Consider the following 24,419-nt stretch of genomic DNA (forward strand, 5'->3'; position numbering starts at 1 on the left):
GTGTGTGTGTGTAGGAGTTAAAGTTGGAGTTTAATTTGTCAGCCAGAAGATTTGCTATATCTCACAGTTCCATGAACATGGCTCCATTTTCCAACTGTTCAGCACCTTTGAGGTTTCAGGCACAGATAATGAAGGTCTTATGGTTGTTCTTGGTCTGGGACTTGATCTTTACCTCAAACTTTTCTATGTTGGACTTAACTAGTCATCTTAGTTGTCTATTCAGTTTGATGAGAGAGTTTGTTTATCTTTTTTTATTTTGGTGTTACACTTCCAAATTTTAGATATGACTTTTTTTCTTTTCTTATACCACCTGTTTAATTTTGGATTTCACCACGGTGGTTTGTTTTTTGAATTAGTTTAGGGATTACCTCTGGTAGGCATAGCTGTCTCTATGCAATCATTAACATATTTGTACATAGCTTTGGTGAATAATTCTGCATAGGATGTTGTGTTTTCTGGGTTCTGGAGAAGCTTGAAATTTTGAGATGTTATCACTTAATAAAAGGTGGTTTGTATTGGAGTAGTTTCTAACTGTTACATAGTTTTCTGGGGTTGCAGAATTGATTCTTATTGTCTTATGGTCTGATCTTAGCAGAAATTACACAACACTGGGGGGGAAGTGCAGCATTCTGCCATATTTGTGAGTATCAGGTCCAATATGCTTGTATCTCTAGTAGGTGTATGCACTAACAGGTCATGGGTGTTTACAAAGTCTAGGAATCAGCACTTGCAAATTTGGGGTTGTGTAGGATTCCTAGTTTATAGAGAGATAATTGAAGTCCTATATGGATATGGTATTTGGTTGAATGGTGAGTGTCTCCAAGGTTTAAGTATGAGCAATGGGTTTCATGGCACATAGAGTATGATCTGTCATGTGCTAGGATATGTAATCCTGCATCAGTCTGGAAAGGTCTAGAAAACAATACAAACTACAGGAAACCAACCCCTACACTGCAGCTAATTACCAGCTGGCTAATGACTTGAATGCTTTTTACTGCATGTTTGATAAGCCCAAGGCTACAAATGACACTGTTACCAGCTCTGTCAGTGTTCAGACTTATATGACTCTCTCTTCCACACATTCTCACATTCAGTCTGCATTAATTATCTCTGAGGAGGATGTGTATCATTCTTTCAAAAGACAGCAAATTAAGAAAGCAGCTGGTCCAGATGGGGTTTCACCCTCCTGTTTAAAAACCTGTGATGATCAACTGGCTCCTGTCTTTACTCAGATTTTTAATAAATCATTAGAGCTGTGTGAAGTCCCCTTATGTTTCAAACAAGCTACAATCATTCCAATGCCTAGAAAATCCACTATAACAGAATTGAATGACTACAGGCCTGTTGCTTTGACATTGGTGGTCATGAAGACTCTTGAGAGGCTGGTATTAGCACACTTGAACAATATTACAGGCCCCTCGTTGGACCCCTTCAGTTTGCTTATCGAGAGAACTGGTCAGTGGATGATGCAGTTAATATGGGTCGCACTATATCTTGCAACATATTGACAACCCAGGGACATATGCAAGGATTCCATTTGCAGACTTCAGCTCTGCATTTAATACAATAATTCCAGAACTTCTTCACTTGAAACTGTCCCAGCTTTCCATTCCTGCTTCCACCTGTCAATGGATCACCAATTTTCTAACCAATAGGAAGCAGCAGGTAAAACTGGGGAAATTTACATCTAGCTATCGCACGATCAATATAGGTGCCCCCCAAGGATGTGTGCTCTCCCCACTGCTATTCTCCCTCTACACTAATGACTGCACCTATAAGGACCCCTCTGTCAAACTTATTAAATATGCAGACAATACAACTATCATTGGTCTCATCAGGAATGGTAATGAGTCTGCATACAGATGGGAGGTTGAGCAGCTGGCCCTTTGGTGTAGTCAAAATAATTTGGAACTGAACACTCTTAAAACTGTGGAGATGACAGTGGACTTTAGAAGTGGTACTACAATATTACCCACTCCCTTCTTTATATTTAATACTACTGTGTCAGTTGTGAAATCCTTCAAGTTTTTTGGATCTATAATCTCCTGAGGCTTGAAGTGAGAGATCAATGTAGGGTCCATCATAAAAAAGGCACAACGGCAAATGTACTTTCTGCGACAGCTGAGGAAGTTCAGCCTCCCACAGGAACTGTTGATTCAGTTCTGTACAGCAGTCATTGAGTCTGTTCTCAGCTTATCCATAACAGTGTGGTTTGGATCTCTGTCTAAGCATGACAAAAATAGGTTACATCGAATAGTCAGGCCTGCTGAAAATAGCATTGGTGCTAGTTTACCCTCCTTACAGGACCTGTCCTATTCCAGAGTCATGAAAAGGGCAGGGAAATCATCACTGACCATTGACATCCAGGCCGCCATCTTTTTGAACTATTACCATCACGGTGGCCGTGGTGGTGTAGCGGTTAGCATTGCCACCTCACAGCAAGAGGTTCTCCGGTTCGATCCTCGGCTGGGGTGCCTTCTGTGCGGAGTCTGCATGTCTTCCCTGTGGTTGCGTGGGTTTCCTCCGGGTGCTCCGGTTTCCTCCCACATCCCAAAGACATGCTGTAGATGGATTGGACACTCTAAATTGGCCTTAGGTGTGAGTGTGTGCATGTGTGTGCCTTCTGTGGAAGGTTGGGCGCCGGACTGGCAACTCAACACCGTAAAACTCCACTGCCAATCATGAGCGGACAGTGATCTGCCGTGGCAACCCCTAACCAGGAAAAAGCCAAAAGAAGAAGAAGACCATCAGCCAGGCATTATAGATTAATACGCACCAAAACAAGCAGATTTAAGAACATTTTTTTCCACAGGCCATCAAGTTCATAAATGGTTAACTCAGCTTATTAGGATGGGCTATTCTTTTTCCCAAGCCTCCAAGGATTCTACAGTATTGTTTACATGTTAATACTTGTCTCTTTCAAAGTTTATTTCAATATTTCTTGCACTGAGTTGCACTTTGCACCTTGTATGTATATGCATACTTACTTTTTTGTCTTGTTCTTAATAGTTGCATGTATGTCATTTGTCTTGTTCTTAATAGTTGTTAAGTATGTCATTTATGCATCATGGTTTGCTAATCATGTCCTAACACTGACAAATGCTATATCCACCCTAAAATGACACCAAAACCTAAGCTAACTATGAAAGTCAATCATCTTATGTTCATATTGTGGTATCATTGTATTTATCAGGCTGTGGATGGTATTTCATTACTGAAACTAAGCAGAAATTCCTTAAGATTCCAAGAGCAGGATAAGTTATTTCTTACACTTATTTCATTGAACTGCACTTCTGAAATGCTTATAATTGTGCTATACAGTTAATCTACTAAATTTTGCACTGTTATAAAGCTTTTTTACTGTTTCACTGCATTTATGTACTGTTTTATACTGTTTAACTCTATTTTTCATTGCTAGATACTGTTTCATTACTCTAATTGCAGGTTTACTGAATTACTTAACTGTAAACTGCTTTTTCATACTAAGAGTTGTATTTTCTGTTTGTGAGTGCTCTATCTGAGCTTTTCTGTGCTTTTTTGATTTTTTGAGGTTTCTGTGTTCTAGTCTAGTCTTTTGCAGTTAAAAGCATTCTCTAGAGTCTGCTTGCTCCTTGATCTGTTTAAAACTTTCATTTAGTGGCTACAGCTAGGAGTTGTAAAAGTGTGCATTACTATAATTGCATTTTTATTTAATTACTAAATTGTAAACTGCTTTTTCATACTGAGACTTGTATTTTCTCTTTGTGAGTGTTCTTTCTATGCATTTAAAGTGAGGTTTCTGTGTTCTGCTCAGGTGGCATAATCTTGATAGAGGCCTGCTGTTGTCTAGGCCTGGTAGTTTTGTATGAGTTTCCTGTGTTTCTGGCAGCCATTTTTTGCTGATAGTCTGTCTTCATTATAATTGAGAGTAACAGGGTCTCCTGACCTTCTGTAGTATGAGTGATTGGGTAATAGCAGGGGCTAATAGGACTGAGTATTAATTTGATCTTCTAACTCTTCCATCCTTACTGGTATATAAACCCTGTGTCTGGAAAAGGTTGTGCTTGTATTTATCAGGCTGTGGATGGTATTTCATTACTGAAACTAAGCAGAAATTCCTTAAGATTCCAAGATTCCAACCCTCCCTAGTGTTGTGGTGTTCTTATACTTGGTGGCTTTGCAGTTGCCCGCCCATACTGTATATTTGATCTGTGACACTCCTCCCAGTCTAGTGTCATTAATTCATTCAATCTAATAGAGAACATTTGGGAAGGCCAACTCACTTAGATTCTTAACCTTGAATTAACTTCTATTCCAGCTTTCTCCATTTCCACTTTACTGAAAAAAAAATTCTAAGCTTGTTTCCCCCCTTTCCTGTAACAAGTCTAGTACAGATACAGATTTGCTGTATCCAGTACTGTTTGTAAGCTCCTGAGCCCCCCCCCCTGCTTAATTAGGGTTAAACTATTCCTGGTGCCATAAAGTCTGCTCTTCAAATTTTCCCTTGCAACTAGCCAGTTTTTTAGTTTTAGCACATAATTCTGTTTCTTTGAGCTCAGCACTTGTTCAGAACTCATTGTAAGCACTAAATGAGCTACAAATTGCTACAGCACTCAACTTTCCTGACTTGTCTAGAGGAAAACAGTTTTTAGTACTTAATAAATAAGCACCTATCCAGGCATGTCTAAAGGTCAGCTCCCGGTGTTTTCTCCTGTCTACCTGATGAATCTGGGCATCTTGGGGCAATGCAGCAATTGCCTCACGTACACAGGCAACCCTCTCCTCCTACCACCCAACACTATGACCTGTGAGAGATGCACTTATATAGCCAAACTGGAAGCAAAGCTCTCTTCAATGAAGACTGGACTAGACAGTCAAGAGGAGAAGGTAAACACTTGCACCACATCACACTCATCACATAGTCCCTCAAAACCTACACCACCAAAGCACACAAACAGAAGCCAGGGCCGGCCTTAGCTGAAACCGCGCCCTAGGTGAAGCACTGCTCTGGTGCCCCTTAAGCCCCATCCACACCGAACACAAGGAACACCCCTATTTGAGCCACGCCCTCAGAAGGGTCACTCTCACAAAACACTCCAGTTCTTTCCATTAAATGCATTAAAATCCAAGTCATACTGTAAGGCACCTTGTAGTTTAGTTGACTGCAATTGAAGGCTGAATATCCTTAAACCTAGTTGATCTGTTGCTTGTGTAGTGTTCATCTGCAGTCATGAGACAGTATTAACTTTTTTGCAATGTGCATTGATGTTTCATAGATGTTTAGTTCTCATTTGGTCTAGTGTAGCAGCAACTCTACATTTTTACTATATACCCTGATGTGCTTCATGCTCTTCACAGGTCAGCCATCAAGTCTACATACTTCAGACAGCTACATATTGTGATGTGGTGGCGCTGCAGCTGTATGCTGACCCAGAGGCCAAAAAGGAAAGCAGTGTTACTACAGTCATTGACTTCTTGAATTTTGCATACAACTTACCAACATCAAGCAGATTTCAGAATTGTATTGGCAGTGTTTATCCATTATGGGTTGCAGATGGATGTGGGACCTTTAAATTCAGTTTTAAACAGCAGTGTACTACTTTCAGCTATCAGGTCCACTCAAGTAATTTGAAGACATATTTAAGACTTAACATTGATATTGTCAAATGATTTATTCCATTACTTGTCAAGTACATTTTTATATGCAATCTTTGACAGTAAAAGTTTGCATTTGTACAAACTGTCAGGTCTGGTTGACCAATTTGAAAACAGGTTTCAATTGGCACAATTAATGCTAGAGACATTGAAATAGTCAGATTTTATTTCATTGCTGGCTACTAGACATTTACTTTATACAGTTCATACTCAAATTTTATTATTATCAGATGACTTTATTGCATTGCTGTCCCATTACATGTACAGTTCTATATGCAATGTTTGACACTTGTATAAACTGCCAGGTGCACTTGAATTGTCACTTCATGTGAAAGACATTGGAAATTGTCATTTAATTATTCCTTTGCTGGCTACCAGATGAACATTTCCAACTGCAGTCTTCAACAATAAAAAGTGTTTCACTTGTACAAACTGTCCAGTCTGCTTGATTTAAAACATTGGATTTCAGTTGGCACAATTAATGCTATACATTGAAATAGTCAGATTGTATTTAATTGCTGGCTACTAGACATTTCTATATGCAATATTTGACAGTTAAATGTTTAACTTGCAAAGTGTCAGGTCCACATGAGTAACTTTAAGACATTCATTTAGCTGGTTCAGTTCATGCTTGACATTGTAGTCCAGTTTTATTCCACTGCTGCCATTAGATGTACATTTCTATATGTACATGTTTCACAATGAAATGTTTGAAGTCCACTTGAATTGACACCCTTCATGTCAACAATTGTCACTCAAGTATTCCTTTGCTGGCTATTAGATGTACATTTCTAAATGCAGTGTTCAACAGTAAAAAGTGATTAACTTGTACAAACTGTCAGGTCCACTTAAGTTGAAGACATTAGATTTCAGTTGGTGCACTTCATGTTAGACATCAACATTTGTCACATTTCATCTGCTGCTATTCATGCATTTCTATATGCAATACTTCACAATAAATGTGTAACGTGAACAAAAAAAAGTGTCTGGTCTGCTTGAGTAATTTTGAAAAGGTTAGGCATAGTTCATGTTAAAGACTTAAAATGTTTAAATTGCCAAACTGTCAGGTACACTTGAATAATTTGAAGACACTTTCATTTAGCTGGTTCATGCTTCAGACATTGTAATAGTTTGGTTTTATTCCCCTGCTGCCATTTGATGTACATTTCTATATGCAATGTTTCACAGTGAAATGTTACACTTGTACAAACTGTCATGTCTACTGCAGTCTTAGAGATTTCAGTTGGCACATTCCCTCTGAAAGATAAGTGTATCATTGTCTGGTAATTTATTAAAGACTGGCACTGACCCTATTGGCATTACACAACTACACAATGAACCTAAGATTGGCCCTAGGGTCTCTACAAGCCTAGCCATAACCAATTCCCTGAAACATTAGCAGATGCAAGAGCAGGGTTTGACTTTGTTATAGCCATTCAGGTTAGCCAGTCACAGTAGTAGAGAAGTGCACAACTGACAGTACTCTGAGCTTCCCTACCAACTTTGCTGTACTGCTTCCCTACAGGAACTCTGGCATACTGCACAATTATGCCTTACACTGTAAAATCTTGACTACAGGGTAAATCAGACGTGAAATCATGCATAATTTGCACTCTATTCATTACCTACCTAGCTACTTACTAAAGCTGCACTTATCGTGCCTTGCACTGAGCAAATCAATTATATCACCATAGTCTATCTAGCAAGATACCTCATTCATTGAGATCATAGCCAAGGCCACAAGTCTATCTTGTCACATAGTACTTAAATATGTTAGTTGTAGTTTGGAGAAGCTTCTCTCCCCTGATGCAACTGTCATTAGCAGTGTCAACAAAATGTGCAGAGCTACCACTACCTGTGGGAATATCTTAAGTAATACGCGCTTTATTACATTGACATCCAGCACTGATAAACCCTTTGGAGTAATGCGATAAAGTGTTTAATTCCTCATACAGCTGTACTGCATCAATATCAGCAGATTCCAACTGGGTTAACAGACAGAGTTGAAATATGTTCAGTAACTACCAAGAGTTCCTGTATGTTGTAGAGGAAGCCAAAAGTAGCACTGAGCTGGACGTTGAGTGAACCTGTCCTTCACAGATGACTGCAACATCAACACGAGTGTTGAAAGTTGACTTTATTCTGTTCAGGACTAAGTCATTTGGTTGATAACAAAAAAGCCTCCGCTTTCCTGGGTCTCACCTCATCTGCACCAGGAAACTGGAATTCTACCTCCAGTGCTTCAGCTAGCTCAGTAGTAGTTACTTTTGCCAATTTGTACCTTGTGGCCCTGTATTATGTTAAAATACTTTTCAGTTCATCAAGCAGAATCACTGCTTGATCAATTTGCATGGAAGAGCTTTGCAAATGTTTACTGACTTTTCCAACCTTCACTAATGCATCATACCAGACCGCCAGTGCTATTAAAAACTTAGCACTTGTACTACTCAGCCATGCTGCTTCAGATATGCATTAGGATCCTTATCTTTTGTAAGTTCTGCCATTGAAACCAAGGCATTGGAAAGTGCACCCACTTCAGATCACACTGCTTTGATACTTCCTACCCTACACTTCCACCTGGTCTCACAAAGTGACTTTACATATAGACCTGACACATGACAAAATATTTTGTACCTCTGAAAAGTGTACATTCGTTGCAGATTACCAAAGAATGAAACATCTACTAAAGACTTAGCAGCATCACTAATTACAAGATTAAGACTGTGACAGCCTGAGGGTACAAAAAATGCATGTGGATTTAAAGACAAGATTCCTGCAACACCAGAATGTTTTCATTTCATATTCGAGCCAATATGTCATAACCCTGGCCTCTGCAGTTCTCTAGTGGAATTCCCAAACTTAAGTTCATTTAACATGGTCAGTGAGAAATCCACCAGTAGTCCCAGTAACATGGAAGGACAAAAAGTACCCCTTTCCTTCCAGTTTCATTGCATTCACAAAATGGACAGTGACATGTGACATGTTACACTTGTATTGTTATGTCTGCATGAGGCACTTAGTGTTCAGTTGGCACACAGTTCACTGTACACTGCAACTGGCAGATAGACTGGCAATGACCCTACTGCCATTATGCAACCACACCTTCCATTATGCATGCAGAAACATTAGCAGATGGAAGAATAGGGTTCAACTTTGTCCTAGCAATTCAAGTAAGCCAGTTACAGTAGTACAGAATAGTGCCTAGTTGACAGTACTTTGTGCTGCTGCCCTACAGGAACTCTGGCATTGAAAAGTATTGTTATGCCTTACGCTGTAGGATCAGACTACAGGGTACATCAGATGTGAAATCATGCATACTTTGCAGACTGTTCAGTCTCTACCTAGCTACTTACAAAAGCTGTACTTTTCATGCCTTGTAATGAGCAAAGCAGTTATATCAGCATACAACATCTGGCAAGAGCAATTATTAATTCAGATCATAGCCAATCCAACAAGTTTACCTTGTAACATAGTACTTGTTTGGAGAAACTTCACTCCCCAGATGCAACTGTCACACGCAGTGTCAACAAAATGCGCAGCGCTACCTCTAGTAAGACATCGACGAATACGCGTTTATTACATTAAGGACCTCCAGCACTGACATTACTCCAAAGGGATTATCAGTGTTTAATTCCTCATACAGCTGTACTGCATCAATATCAGTAAATGCAAAGTGGGTTAACAGACAATTGAAATATCTTCAGTAACTACCAGAGTTCCTGTGTGTTGAGGAAGCCAAAAGTAGCACTGTGAGCTGTAAGCGGAGTGAACCTGTCCTTCACAGATGACAGTGCAACAACAAGAGTGTTGAAAGTTGACTTTAAAATTCTGTTCAGGACTAATTACAATCATTTAGTGCATAACCAAGGAGCCTCTTTCCTGGGTGTCACCTGCTCTGCACCAGGAACCTTCAATCTAATTTTTCAATCAAAAAGTTGCATTTGCCATTTTTTTTTTACCTTGCTGCCCTGTATTCTGTTAAAAGCCTTTTCAGTTCATCAAGCAAATCACTGCTAATTTGCATGGAAGAGCTTTGCAAATGATTACTGACTTGTCCAACCTACTAATGCATCATACCAGACTAGCAGTGCTATTAAAACTTAACACTTCTTGTACTGCTCAGCAATGCTGCTTCAGATATGCCTTAGGATCCTTGCCTTTTGTAAGTTCTGCCATTGAAACCAAGGCATTGCAAAGTGCACGCACTTCAGATTACACTGCTTTGACACTCCCTACACTTCACCCTGGTCCAAGTGGCTTTACAGTTAGACCCGTCACACTGCTTTGACACTTTCTCCCTACACTTCAACCTGATCCAAGTGGCTTTACAGTTAGACCAGACACATGGCAAAATAGTTTGTACTAGAGTTAGAATGTAAACAGTGTACATTCATTGCAGATTACCAAAGAATGAAACAGCATCTACTGAAAGGTTTGCATCAGCAATTACTAGATTGAGATTGTGTGACAGCCACAGGGTACAAGAAATGCAAGTGGATGTAAAGACAAGATTCTTGCCTGAACAGTTTCCAGCCATTGTCATAACCCTGGCCACTGCAGTTTTGTGGAACTCCCCGACTTCAGTTCATTTAACACAATGTCACTGAGAAAGCCAGCAGCAGTCTCAGTAGCCTGGAGGAAGGAGAAAAGTACACATTTCCTTCCAGTTTCATTGCATTCAGCAATACAGACAGTCAGTGACATTTCTATATGCAATGTTTCAGTGAAATGTTACACTTTTCAAACTGTCATTTCTACTAGAGTCACTTAAAAACAGTAGGCTTGTCACAATTCATGTTAAACTGTACCATTGTCAGATAATTGATCTGAGACTGGCAATGACCCTCTTGGCAGTAGGCAACTATACCTTCAGTACACATGCAAGAAACATGGTCAGCTTCGCTATACCCATTCAGGTAAGTTACAATATAGAAGTGCATAGCTGACCATACTTGGTGCTTACCTGCCAACTCCACTGTAGTGCTTCCCTACAGGAACTCACATACAGAACTGTTGTGCCTTCTGCTTACAACTGTAAGCAAGTCATACAAAATTTGCACACTGTTATTCATACCTAGCCACTTTCTAACACCGCACTTTTCTTGCCTTGCACTGAGCAAATCTATCAATTATATCAGCAGAGTCTATCTGGCAAGATATTTCATTATTAATAGAAATCATAGCCAAGCCCACAAGTCTATCCTGTAGCATAGTACTTCTTAAGTATGTTTTGATTAGTTTGAGTTTGGAGAAGCTTCTCTCCCCAGATGCAACTGTCACTGGCAGAGTCAACAAAATGCGTAGAGCTACCACTACTTGTGGGAATATCTCCACTAACCCTCGCTTTTTCATTACATTAAGGACATCCAGTGCTGATAATCCCTTTGGAATAATGTGGCAAAGGGTTTTCAATTCCTCATACAGCTCTACTGCATCGATATCAGCAGAGTCATTGTGGGTTAAAAGATTCTGCAAGTCTTTACAGAGCTGCAATAGCTCATCATCGGAAACAGTAGAGAGGTCTTGTATGTTGTAGAGGAAGCCAAAAGTAGCACTATGAGCTGCAAGTTGAGTGAACCTGTCCTGCACAGATGACAGTGCAACATCAACAAGAGAGTTAAAAAAGTACTTTAAAATTCTGTTCAGGACTAATTAGACACTCATCATCAGCCTCATAACCAATAAGCTTCCTCTTTTTCCTGGGTCTCACCTCATCTGCATCAGTTCTTCAGCTTGCTCAGTAGCAGTCACTTTTGCCTTTTCGTACCCTGTGGCCCTGTATTCTGTTAAAAACCTTTTCAGTTCTTCAAGCAGAATTACTGCCTGATCAATTTGCATGGATGAGCTTTGTAAAAGTTTACTGATTTGTCCAACCTTTACTAATACATCATACCAGACTACCAGCGCTATTAAAAACTTAGCACTTTTCATTGTACTGCTCAGTGATGCTGCTTCTGAATATGCCTTAGGATCCTTCCCTTTTGTAACTTCTGCCACTGAAACCAAGGCATCATAAACCGCACCCACTTGGTATCTCACTGCTTTCACACTTTCTACCCTACACTCCCACCTGGTCTCACACAGTGGCTTTACAGTTAGGCCTGACACATTATCCCGAAATATTTTGTACCTCTGAGTAGAGGATGTAAACAGAGTGTACATTCGTTGCAGATTACCAAAGAATGAAACAGCATCTAGTGAAGACTTTGCAGCATCACCAATTACTAGATTGAGATTATGACAGCCACAGGGTACAAAAAATGCACGAGGATTTAAGGCCAAGATTCTTGCCTGAACACCAGAATGTTTCCCCTTCATATTAGAGCCATTGTCATAACCCTGGCCTCTGCAGTTTTCAAGGGGAACTCCCAAACTTTTGAGTTAATTTAATACAATGTCAGTCAGAAAACCACCAGTAGTCTCAGTAACCTGGAGAAAGGACAAGAAGTACTCCTTAACTTCCACACTTTCATTGCATTCAGCAATACGGACAGTCAGTGACATCTGTTCCTGATGACTGCAGTCAGGAGTGCAATCCAATATAATGGAATAGTACTTTGCATCTGTTATCTTTTGCAAAATAGTGTCTCTGACAGACTTTGACATTAACATTATCAACTCGTTCTGAATGGTTTTCCCCAAGTAGTGATCATGGATCTCAGCATTACTGATACGACGAAGATGCTCTTGTATTACTGGATCAAACTTGCCCAACAGCTGCACTAACCCGAGGAAGTTGCCATTACCACTTGTAAAGAGTCTATCCTCACTACCCCTAAAGGCCAAGTTATGTTGGGACAAGTACTGACAGATTGCAAGCAGTCTTTCCAGAACATTTCTCCAGTATTTCCTCTCAGACTTAATCATGTTCTCACGGTGGTGATCAATGGTGGAGCTATTCTTAAGCCTCAAGTGCAAGTCACTCCACTTAGCAGCAGCTTCTTTATGTTTCACTGACCGCTCATGTTCTATAAGCTTTTGTCCCAGATTTTTCCAGTCACATGTTCCTGTACTAGACAAGGCAACTAAATGAGTACTGCTAAAGAGTTTGCAGCAAAAACAAAATACTAAGTCACTACTTTCGGAATACACCAACCAAGACCTTCTGACTGTCTCACCATTTGTAAGTCTTTTATTATAAAAGATGGGATTGAATCTTCTATGGTGATCATCATAGGGGAAACTGTGATTCATTATCTGAACAGGCCCTGCAGCACTTAACAGACAGCGAACTTTATCATCCATGTGATCTGGCCATTTACCAGGGTCACTATAGACTTCCCTGTGTGTTACTGGATCTACTTCCTTACTTTCCTCCTCACATACATCTAGTTGGTCAGATAAATGAGCTGCTCCTAGCTCTGACCACACAGGAATAGAGTCAATGGATGCCCCAGACACTGACTGAGCTCCACACTCTGTCACACTCTGCATTACCACCTGCAAGGTCAGAGCCATTATCACACACCTCTGACTCAGATTCATTATCTGCACATCCAGTACCAGTATTCTCAACATCTACCATACAGCAAGCATCGCTGGGACTTTGACAGGAACTGTCACTCTCACCTGATCTGGAAGGACTGCTTGGCACCTCAGGGAAATCTCTCTATTGAAGCATTTCACTGTCTTGCCACTGACTGCTGTCTAATGTCTGACTAGACTGCATAAATCGCATCATTGAAGCATGTAAACTAGCCACTTGCAATTCTCTCTGAGCCTTTCTTTTTCTATTTGCTGCACCAGAAAGCTTCTTTGGACCTTTTCCAGGCTGTGTGTTAAAAATAAATTTTGAAATTCAAATGTTAGGAAAGGAAAATGCAATGTTCATAAACTCCCTCAATTCTTAGAGCTGCCTACTCACCCAAGTCTTGCAATTCACCCAACCAGACCTTGCAACTACAACTGGTTGTATTACTAAGTACATGTATTAGAGCCAACTTTATACTATAAAAAATTACACTATACAAAATTAGAACACCAGAACACTGTACAGGCTTGTCAATTTCTGCCACTAGACAGCAAATTCAAATCAAGAATCAGTCATCTGGAACTACAGCTTGCATACATTGAGCACATTTACCCCCATCTCATTCTATCCATTTGTAAACATTTCGAATGTCATTACTGTACTAGTTTATAAAGTGACGACATGGCTCAATTTCATCTAATTTACTGTCCACACAGATCGTGCCTACAATGTAAGGCAACAGGAATGCTATTCAGTTGTCATGGAAGTGTTTACCGATTCACAGATGCAGAGGATGCGGTATTTGGCAGAGGATGCGGTATTCATTGGAGCACTTGAAGCTTCCAAATATTTAAGTTGGTTCCAATCAAGTTCAAGGTAACCAGTTTCTGAAAGATCTATGAAGGACGAAACATTAATGTAAACATACTGTATGTTACGCTACAAAAAATCCCCGACACCATTGATGCTACCCACAGACAATCCTAAGTCACTTATACACTTCCACTGGAGAACCTCCCAATAATATGATTGTTACTGCCAGTACAACATCTCCTTGAGATATTATAGCACAGTCTGTTCCTTAGATAGGACCTATTAAGACAGCCACAATTGCTTCTTTCACTTGTACTTCAAAATATTTATATATAAACCAGCACACAAATTGCTTGATGTTAAATCATATTACCATTTTTGATGTGAGATCAGTGTACTGCAAATTGAAAACAAATTCACATTTTTGATGTATTGTTAGAAAGTCACACTGAAGCAGTAGAAATAAATCACACCATGTTTACAAAGGTCACTGCTATTGTACATAGAGTCCATCACTCACACTGCTATTCCTCCACTATGGCAAGAATGCCAAGTAAATTCAATTATTTCTTCCTACATGTTTTAATCAATAGGTATTCTGAACTTCAGCAGCATGCGAGAAAAAAATCTACACCACCAAATACCTTTGCAGGTAACTGCACTGATGAACTGTCCTACACATTTTCAAAAGGAAAATTACAGCTAAATAGCCAGGCACTGTGGTATATAACCATTGCACACTTTCTCTACGTTTACAATTAGTAACATCATTCTCACAGCAGCCAACAACTAGTAACGTCATTCTCACAGCAGCCAACAACTTAAAACATTTCTGAGTGTTAGCAACTCAAACAAAAAATGCAGCAGTGTAAGATAAGCCATAAATACTAAACATCTGCACTGCAACTATGGTAGTAGAAGTACAAATCTGCATTCAAATGCAGTTCAGAGAGAGTTAAGAAACTAACACAAACTTCCAGTGCACGCATGCTCACTCAGCTTTGTTTCCCCAAGCACCCACATTGCGACATTTAATTTGCCACTGCTCATTAAACTGACAGTAATCTGATACACCAAAATGTAACACAAAAGAAACTCAGCCGTGTAAAACTGCACTGCCCAAAAGCAAAAAGGTGAGCGAGAGTTATATAGCATTTGACAAAAATCAGAAGGTAAAGTCACCACAAATATACCTTCAAAAAGCTGCACTAGCAATGCTTATGCTGCTATCAAATATGCTTTCACATACTACTGATCTGCAGTAAAAAAAATCAAGTACATCACAAAAATCAAAGCAGAAATCTGTTCAGCCAGATAGGCTACTATGGTTAAACAATGCGTGAAATTAAATAAAGCAAAAAGCTAACTTCATGAAACATTCTAATAGTTCTATTTTCCTCACAGTCCTTGTACCATGCAAAAAAGCCTGCATTATATTTCACTTAATCAAAAAAAAAGAAAAGAAACAAACAAAATTGTTATCAGATAATACACAAGTACACAAGCTAAAATAAAACTGCCTCAAGCCAGCTTGTTACGTAGTTATTGCTGTAGAACCCAACACATTAACAGACATTAACTTTCACAAAATTCTGCTTGCACAGTTAATCAAATTTATACACAAACAGCCTATATTTAAATAGCACTATAGAGGGGTCATTAATAGCATCCCCTTACCTGGCCCTGCTTCTCCTCAATTCAGAGTCTTGATAGCTATGGACTAACCGAACATGAGTATTGTGTAAATTCCCTTTAACAAACATAAGTACGGTGCTGGAGAAATATACTGCATTTAAAAAACAATATACTCCGATAGAATACACATCAACTCTATATAACAAAACAAGTCCACAGGTTCCATTAAGGTGCACGCAACAAACAGACATGACAGGACCACTTGGGAACACTGGCAATGCAAACCACTAATACATGTTAAATTGAGTACCAAGAAACTATGCGCTGTGAATCAATACTAATGAAGTGAACTAAACAAGGGCACCCAGAGTGAACCAATCAAAATATTCCTGAAAACAAGGGAAAAAAATCCATGAGTAGAAATTAAGCATACTTAACCTTAAACTGGACACTCACATACTAATATTACAGTTACTCTAACCCTTGTTACTATGGCTAAACATACTTTAACCTTAAATTGGATGCTGACCAAAGTAATCAATGACTCTTCTTTCAATCACACAATTACATGCTTCCCTGGCCCCTGCTTTTTTCACAAACACATGGTAAAAAAAATGCTTGCCTGCTTCCTTCACAAATACAAATCCCAAGCACTGCCCTGCTTCTTTCAAATTACACACAATTACATGCTTCCCTGGCCCCTGCTTTTTCTACACACAAATATACATATATATATATATATATATATATATATATATATATATATATATATAAACCTTGCCTGCTTCCTTCACAAATAAATCCCAAGCGCTGCCCTGCTTCTTTAAAATAACAATTACATGCTTCCCTGGCCCCTGCTTTTTCTACATAAACAAACAAAAAAAAAAAAAGAAAAACATATATAAAAAAAAAACAACCTTGCCTGCTTGCTTCCTTCACAACTATAATAAATCCCCAGACCCCAATCCTTCACTTACCTCTAGCCACCGAAATTCAAATAATAAGCGAAAAGGATGGTCTTCTAACCTAAAACACGCTCGGTTCCTTCTGTAGTAGCCCACGTGGAACAACTCCAACTCAAAACCCGGCAAACACGTCCACTAAGTCCCAAAATGAACCTTTCACGTCACAATAAAAAACAGGTGCACCCGCCTCTCTAGCTCGTCAAGGAAGGAATGAGAGGTGGGAGTTAGCCCTTTATATACTCTCATTGGCTCAGTGGCCATGATGTCAGTGGTGGGAAATCACCACTGATAGGTCTGTTTAAATAATGCTCAATAAGAGCGGCCACTTGCATCACCTCCAGCATGTACGTCATGCAGGGGGAGGCAATGAGTGACAGGACATGGCTGAGGGCGGGGGCTTCAGTGGGGGAGAGCGCAATTGTTGCTAGGCTAGCTAGCTAGCTAGCCTCTCAGCGGTGAAAGAAAAAAAAAATGTTTTTGTTGTTGTTTGGCTTTCCCAGTTAGGAATCGTCACAGCAGAACTCCGCTCCGTAAATTGCGCTCTTTTGATGCCGGGGAGGGTGCAATTGTAGTCTTTAGGGCAGCGGCGGTGAAATAAAAAAAAAAAAAAGAAATGTTGTTGTCTGTTTGGCTTTTCCCAGGTAAGGGTCATCACAACAGAACTCCAGTCCGTGAATTGCGCCCTTTTGAGGCCGGCCTGCAAGGCGCCCTAGGCGGTCGCCTACTTCGCCTATGCCTAAGGCCGGGCTTGACAGAAGAACAAAACACATGCCTACATTCATGGAGGCTCTCAATAAAAATCTGCCCAAACAATCGAGACCTCCAAAGCAGAAATGCAAGCAACCACCACCTCCCAACACAACCCAAATGACATATAGCGCACATACTCAGTGTGCCACTCAACTACAGCCCATAAGGCATAACGTACCCAACACTCTGGTCATAGGTGGCTCTATAGTCAGGCACACTGATGTTCCACTGACCAGGCTAAACAAGGAGAAAGTTACTGTCAGCTGCCTGTCGGGTGCCAGGATCCGCCACATAACGCATGCACTCAGGTCACTCCACAACAAGTACAATTATTACTCTGTCATTGTCCATGTTGGTGTGAATGACCTGAGATGTACCTCCCTGGACTACATGAAAAGAGACATGGAGGAGCTCTCCGATCTTGTAGTCCAGGCAGGTATGACCCTAGCCCTGAGTAGCATCCTGCCATCACCCAGAATCATACCACAGTACAAGGACAAAATTATTGACTTCAACAATTGGCTAAGCTTCTGGTGTCATTCTAAGGGAATCCAGTATCTGTCTGCCTGGGATGACATGATTGACAGACCACGATACTTTGCTAGAGATGGCCTGCACCTATCGCCCTTGGGATTCCAGATACTGGCAAAGGCTCTTGCCTCCCCTATAGTGCCTTTTTTTAGGCAAGGTTCAAATGACAAATTCACCACCGTAACAGGTACAAGCAAACAAAATCTGAGGGTAATGCTAGTCAGTGCTAGCAGTCTAAACCTCAAAATGCACTCCCTCGAGGCACTCCTTAAAATGGAAAACATCAACATCTGTGCAGTGACAGAGACCTGGTTCAAAGCTCCAGAGAGCACCCCTGCATTACCAGGCTATAATTCATACCACACCTTTCGGCCACCTAACCCAGACCGAAACACTAAAGGTGGAGTCGTGTCCATATTCTTTAAGGATATCCACACCTCCAAGCTAGTTGTTCAGCATAATGCATCCGAGATTATCCAAGTTCAACTAACTCTGGGCAAGACGGCAATCCAGATTGTAGCTTGCTACAGACCCCCCACCATGCCCCAGGATTCCCACTCCTCTTTTCTTGATACACTGGAAAATATTAGGGTACAGCCCAACACCCTTAATAATGGGTGATTTCAACTACCCCACCATTAACTGAGAAAACTACTCATGTACCAACTCTTTTGCTCAACAGTTTCTGGAATTTATCAATTCCAATGCCTTGGATCAACTTATCCACACTCCCACCAGGGGCAGCAATATCCTAGACCTGGTCATCACCAACATGGGCGACCAGTGTTCCACACCAGAGATCAATTCCTCATTGGTCAGATCCGACCACAAGCTAATTGCCCTAGATATCTACATCCTGCTCACACCCCCATTAGGAAAACAACCGTAAAAAAATCTCCAAAGCCAACTTCACGCTTCTTAAGACAGAAGTGGCAAACTTCACGACACCCCATGCAGATGGACACTAGAGGTACGACTGCTGAATCCTACACAAATGCACTTTATAAGCACTTACACGAGTGCATGGATCATGCTATCTCTAACAGAACCAAGATGTTATCCTCCAAAAAAAGGAAGCCAATCTGGTGGTCTTCTGCAATAAGCAAACTCTACAACAGAAGAAAGAAACTGTTGCAAAAAAGAGTAAAATCCCATGAGTGGAGGAACTCCCTGGTCAGCCTCAGTAAGAAGCTGAGATCCCTCATAAAATCCTCCAAAGCTAGTTATGAAAACAAAATCACCACTGATTCTAAAGACAGCCACAAAGCATTCTATAGCTATGTCAAGAATTTCAATGGCAACACTCAGATCTGCTCTGAGTTACAGCACAATGGCACTAAATATACAGAACCAACTGATATTGCCAACATCCTGGCAGATAGGTTCAGTGCTAACTTCACCCCCCTCTCACCCCCTAAAGGGCCCATCTTCCCAAACCGGAAGAATGCAAAGTTCCTGTAATCATGGCTGCACAAGTAAAAACCTCACTCTCCAAAGCCAAGGACACAGCATCCATGGGACCTGACAACATCCCAGCCTGCCTTCTACATGAACTACAGAATGAACTGGCACCCCACCTAAGTACCATGATCAGTCATAGCCTCACCTCAGGCTTTGTGCCCATTGAATGGTGCACCATGACGGTTATCTCATTCCACAAAGGGGGACCCATGACAGACCCCGGGAACTAACACCCCATTAGCCTGACAAGCCTGGTCTGCAAGGCCATGGAATGTATCATTACGGAACTCAAACAAAAACATTGGAGGTCTCCAGACTTTGGACCCCACACAGTTCGGGTTTGTAAAAGGCAGATCATGTCTCCTAAACCTGATAGACTTCTTTGAAGCAGTCACCAAAGCCATAGATGAGGGTAAGGTGGTTCACACAGCCTATCTAGATCACACCAAGGCATTCAACACCATCCCCCACTCTGGAATTAAAGATAAACTCACTATACTAGGTATAAATCCTTATGTCACAAGATGGGTTGCCAACTGGCTTACTGACAGAACCCACACTGTGAAAGTAGCAGACTCCAAATCAGACCAGTGACAAGCGGAGTACCACAGGGTTCAGTCCTGGGGCCTCTCTTGTTTCGATCTACTTCTCTGAAGTACAGGCTAACACAGAAAGTCTTTGGCTAACTAAGTTCGCAGATGACTGCAAACTAGGATCCATAATCGAAACTCCTAATGATGTGGACATCCTACAAAAGGGCCTCACTGAGACAGATGCCTGGTGTCAAAGCCATGGCCTCAAGCTCAATGCCAAAAAGTGCATTGTCATCCCCTTTGGTAAAAACTCTGTACCCATGAACTACCACATAGGCGGTAGTCTACTTAACACCGAAAGTGTGATAAGAGACCTTGGGACACAGGTGGACAGTAGTCTCTCCTTTGATAATCACATCACCACAGTGGTCAGGAAATCCTTCTACGTGGCACACCTCATCACAAAAGGTTTCTCATCCAGAAAAAAAGAGGTCATTGTTCCCCTCTACTCGTCACTCATTAGACCCATTATAGAGTACAATGCCCCTTTTGGTATGTACCTCACAAGACATCTACAACAACTGGAAAGGACGCAGAAATACCTCACAAACAGGATTACTGGCCTCAAACAGATGCCCTACGCAAACCGTCTAAAAAAACTCCAGCTTTACTCCGTCACATATCACCTACTCAGAGGCGATCTCTGCCTAACATACAAAGCTATGTCAAACCCAGAGCTGTTGGACATGCTCCACTTAAAGAAATCTCAATCCCTCTGAGCTACACGCTCTAGGGACCTAAACCTTGTCACCACAATAAACGGAACATGCTAGAGGGATAGATTCCTGTCCCAGAGATTTCCCATACTCTGGAACAGACTACCTATCTATGTCAAACAAGGCTCCTCATTAGCACTCTTCAAGAAAAAACTTGATGATTGAATGGGTAATAGGGAATTCACCCCAGGGATCACTTCTGTGGCTCTGCTTGACAGAAGCACAGGAAAATAATTTTCTTGGGTGATGAAAGCCAGGGTACCTTTTTGGCAAGGCTTGTATAGGCCCTAGGGCCAATAGCCTAGTACCTACCTATGAACCTATGAAGGTAAACTGCTGCTTAATGCTAGGCACATACCAGCTTGTGACAGTATGTGTGCATGTATACAGATAGATCTATATATACATATAGATAGACTGATAAATAGATAATACTGCTGTCAGGAGTCTTTCTTTTCACTATACTCTAAGCAATTTAAAATTAATCAGCTTAAATCATTTCAAGAGCACTACTCTAACAGTTCTGTCTTCATTTTAAAGATACTCATTATTTCAGAGGAACTGCCATTTGGAAACTACTAGAAGTTACATTATTTTGTTCTTCATTCTGATTAGTGTTAAGGAAACAGAGGAAATACGTTTGCCACCATCGTTGGAATGTTCAGAGACCAAAATACATTCTGATGTCATACTCCCTGCTTTACTTCTACTAACCTCAATAACCAGTCTACGCCCAAACTTTAGACAGATCCCTGTACTTCACATAATGAAACTACCTGCAGAAAGGAAAAGCAATTATTTGGTCGATGCATTTCAAGGGACTTGTATTTTTAGACTATATTACAGGGGACAGTGCAGATCAGATTACAAAGTTTACTGCTGCTATACAGATAACAACAATGATTCCTCCAGGAATGCAAAAGAAAAGGAAAACTTTTTTATAGTACTTTGTAAGGTACATTTAACCTGGATTATGGAAACTGAAAGAAAATCTTCAAACTTTATAGTCTTAACTGACTCTAAAAGCAACCCCAACATCCTGTTTTGCAGGTTACACTAGTACATAGAAGTTTGCTGCTAAATGTTTGCAATTTGTTTCAAGATTACTTTAAAAGTATTTCCTCTAATATGGCTCAGCATATATTCAACTATTTACAAATAATGATGCTATTTAGTAGTAGTTACAAAATGACTTTGATAGTGTGAAAGCTTGTTTTTTTAACTATAGTATGTGTGAATGCTAACTATACAAACAGAAATGTCCCTGATGCAGGCCTTTTCCACCCCATTATCTTTCACTTTGTCCAGAAATCTTGGGGAAAAAGTTGGGAGGTATACTGTCAGGACATTCACAAATATAGTGCAGCTGTAACTGGAACTGAAAAACAAAAGGATAAAATGGTCACACAAACAAATCATTTGTAAAAACTGCAAGAAAGACCTGGATAAGCTAGAGTCTTAACTGGATAATACATAAACCTCCTGTAGTGGAGATCAATAGGATACATGCAAATGTCCCTTTAAGGACATACCCATGTTTCAAATACATGGCTTATGAATACCCATTACTTTTTAAGTTTTTGCTGGTACACTCAGGCCAAGAAAGCCTAACTCCATTAGCTGTACACATGCCTTGCTTTACCCCTTTTTTGAGCTTGTCAGTACTGCATAAGTGGATACTTTAGCCAAAGTTTGGAAACAAAAGGTTAAAAATAAACTGAGTGTAAAATATCTTAAGTAACATCCACAACAAAGGTAAAAAGGTCACACAGACAGAGCACTCGAAATGTAAATCCAGGCTTCAAAATAGATATAAGAGGTATTAACATTCTTTTTTCAAACATACTCTGCTTTCATTGGAAGCAGCTTACCCGTAAATTCATAGGTAAACACAAAGCTTTCCTTCTACAGACTATTGCAAGCCTAGCCAATAAACAAAGATCACAATCAATAATGTCCCTTGCATCTGTGAGGTAAAGACCTTATCCATTATGCCAACCATGATGGAGCAGTATCTAATATCGACATAGTGATGATGCATATTACATTCCTGTAGATATGGCAAAAGTAGCAGAAATAAAATTAAAAATAAATTCCATGGATATAAGTACCCAAGGGTTGTTAACACAGAATAGTGTTGTTACCTCTATCAGTACTACTCTGTAAGACACTACAGAATTATGCACTGAACTACAGTATGAGGAAGTGGGGGTTCCCATACATAAGGGGAGGGTCCATTTCAGGCTGCAAAAACTATAGATGAAGTCAGCACAGAACGTTAGCTAAAATCTGTCAAAGCACAATTCATTAACCAGACAAGAACACTGAAAAATAGATCAGCCCTACACAGGGCCCATGTTAAAACCCAGATTCTATATGTTTCAGTTGATGTTTAGAGTGTGGGCCAAAACTGCATTTGGAAATTGCTAATATAATCATATATATAACTCCTATATATGTTAGGGTGGCCTTTCTCCCAGCATGTGGATGTACAGGGTTAGCCTGCTGCAAAAATGCTAATTTTGATCTACTCATGAGTGCTGTTTGTGATTAAACATCTGGATTTCCAGCAATGGTGCATCTGTTATTTACAGCGAAAGTCCTAATAGCTCCTGGAGTACACCCCTTCCTAACAAAAAGACCATCAGTGTTTTAGGTCTTCCTTATTTACCTGAGTTTCATTCATGTCCCTTCCATATATTATTGATTAATACACATATAGCTCACTTTTCTTTATCATTGTAGGTCCAAATACCCAATCCCTCTTTGATGTTCTGTCTGTTGCCTTTGTTGCAAATAGATTCTGAGTTACCTAGGCCATAGGGTTTCACTCCTCTATACCACTAGAGTGGCACTAAACAGTTAATGTTCACATGAACCTGCAGGTCTAAAATATAGGTCAGACTGTTACTATGAAAATAGTCAAACTTCTGTTTTATGTATTATTTAAAAAGCCCGTCCTTCTTCTGAACTAATTTTGCATAAATTCAGTGTTGCTTAGAGAATGCAAGAAATGAAAATGCTCATTTCGCAGCCATATTTCCACATAATTTTATAGTACTCCGCACATTTACCTGTGATACTTTTTACACTGTGGGCACGTGTCCTTTTATAGTGTGGCTTATGTCATTATTGTCCTCTACAACTCAAAAGTACTTGCTTGGTGAACCTATTGTCATGCTTTACAAGTACTACAAACATTACTCCAGAAGTTGGTCTAGTCTGAGGTCTAAACTGCTTCTTTAAAGGATTTTTAAGAATAATGACACTTGTTAACCAAGTAGGGCTGCTGGGTACAAAATACCTTTTCAGAGGCAACCCAGATTAACTGAGTTGTTCAGGGACAACCAGTAGGAAAATGGAGGTTGAGAAAATCAAACCCTGCACTCCAGGAACTATAGCTCATAGCTTTAACTCTATTTACCAACTTCCACATATCATATGTCTACCTCTAGAAACTTCACAAACGAATGTAGATGTCCTATCAAATTTATCATAGGCTATTATAGAAATGTATTTTCACAACAGAAAAACAAACATCATTCCATGCTACCTCAAATTTATGTGGTACAAATATCTGTAGTACTCTCACAAATGCTTATAGCCAGAGTTGTAGCAAGATAGATAATGGTGTGGGGGGGAGTAGCAAACTATATCCATTTTGTGCTCACCTTTGATATCATTTCAGTTGTGATTGGTTCTACACCATGTGCCAACTGAATCAGGTGCCCTGAGTATCATATTCATTTAAAGTGAGAGCATTCATGCACAGATACTTAGTGATGCTGAATAAATGCTTATGGTCAGAGATACGTTTTGTGCGCAGGATTCTATACAATTCCCCCTCCCT

General features: G+C 40.2%; 1 protein-coding gene across 1 annotated transcript; it reads right to left on the reverse strand.

The window, feature by feature from the left end:
• Positions 1-12,015: 12,015 nt before the first annotated feature.
• On the reverse strand, positions 12,016-13,092 carry LOC122810588 (zinc finger MYM-type protein 5-like). The gene has a single exon (XM_044082165.1). It carries the CDS (start codon positions 13,090-13,092, stop codon positions 12,016-12,018), a length of 1,077 nt encoding a protein of 358 aa, XP_043938100.1.
• Positions 13,093-24,419: the final 11,327 nt, after the last annotated feature.

Source organism: Protopterus annectens, chromosome 9.part0 (assembly GCF_019279795.1).
Source record: "Protopterus annectens isolate FY-2018-M chromosome 9.part0, PAN1.0, whole genome shotgun sequence".
Classification (NCBI taxonomy): Eukaryota; Metazoa; Chordata; order Ceratodontiformes; family Protopteridae; genus Protopterus; species Protopterus annectens.

What these genes read in the sequence shown, in the direction of transcription:
- LOC122810588 (XM_044082165.1), bottom strand. Translation starts at nt 13,092, where the DNA reads ATGGCTCTGACCTTGCAGGTGGTAATGCAGAGTGTGACAGAGTGTGGA.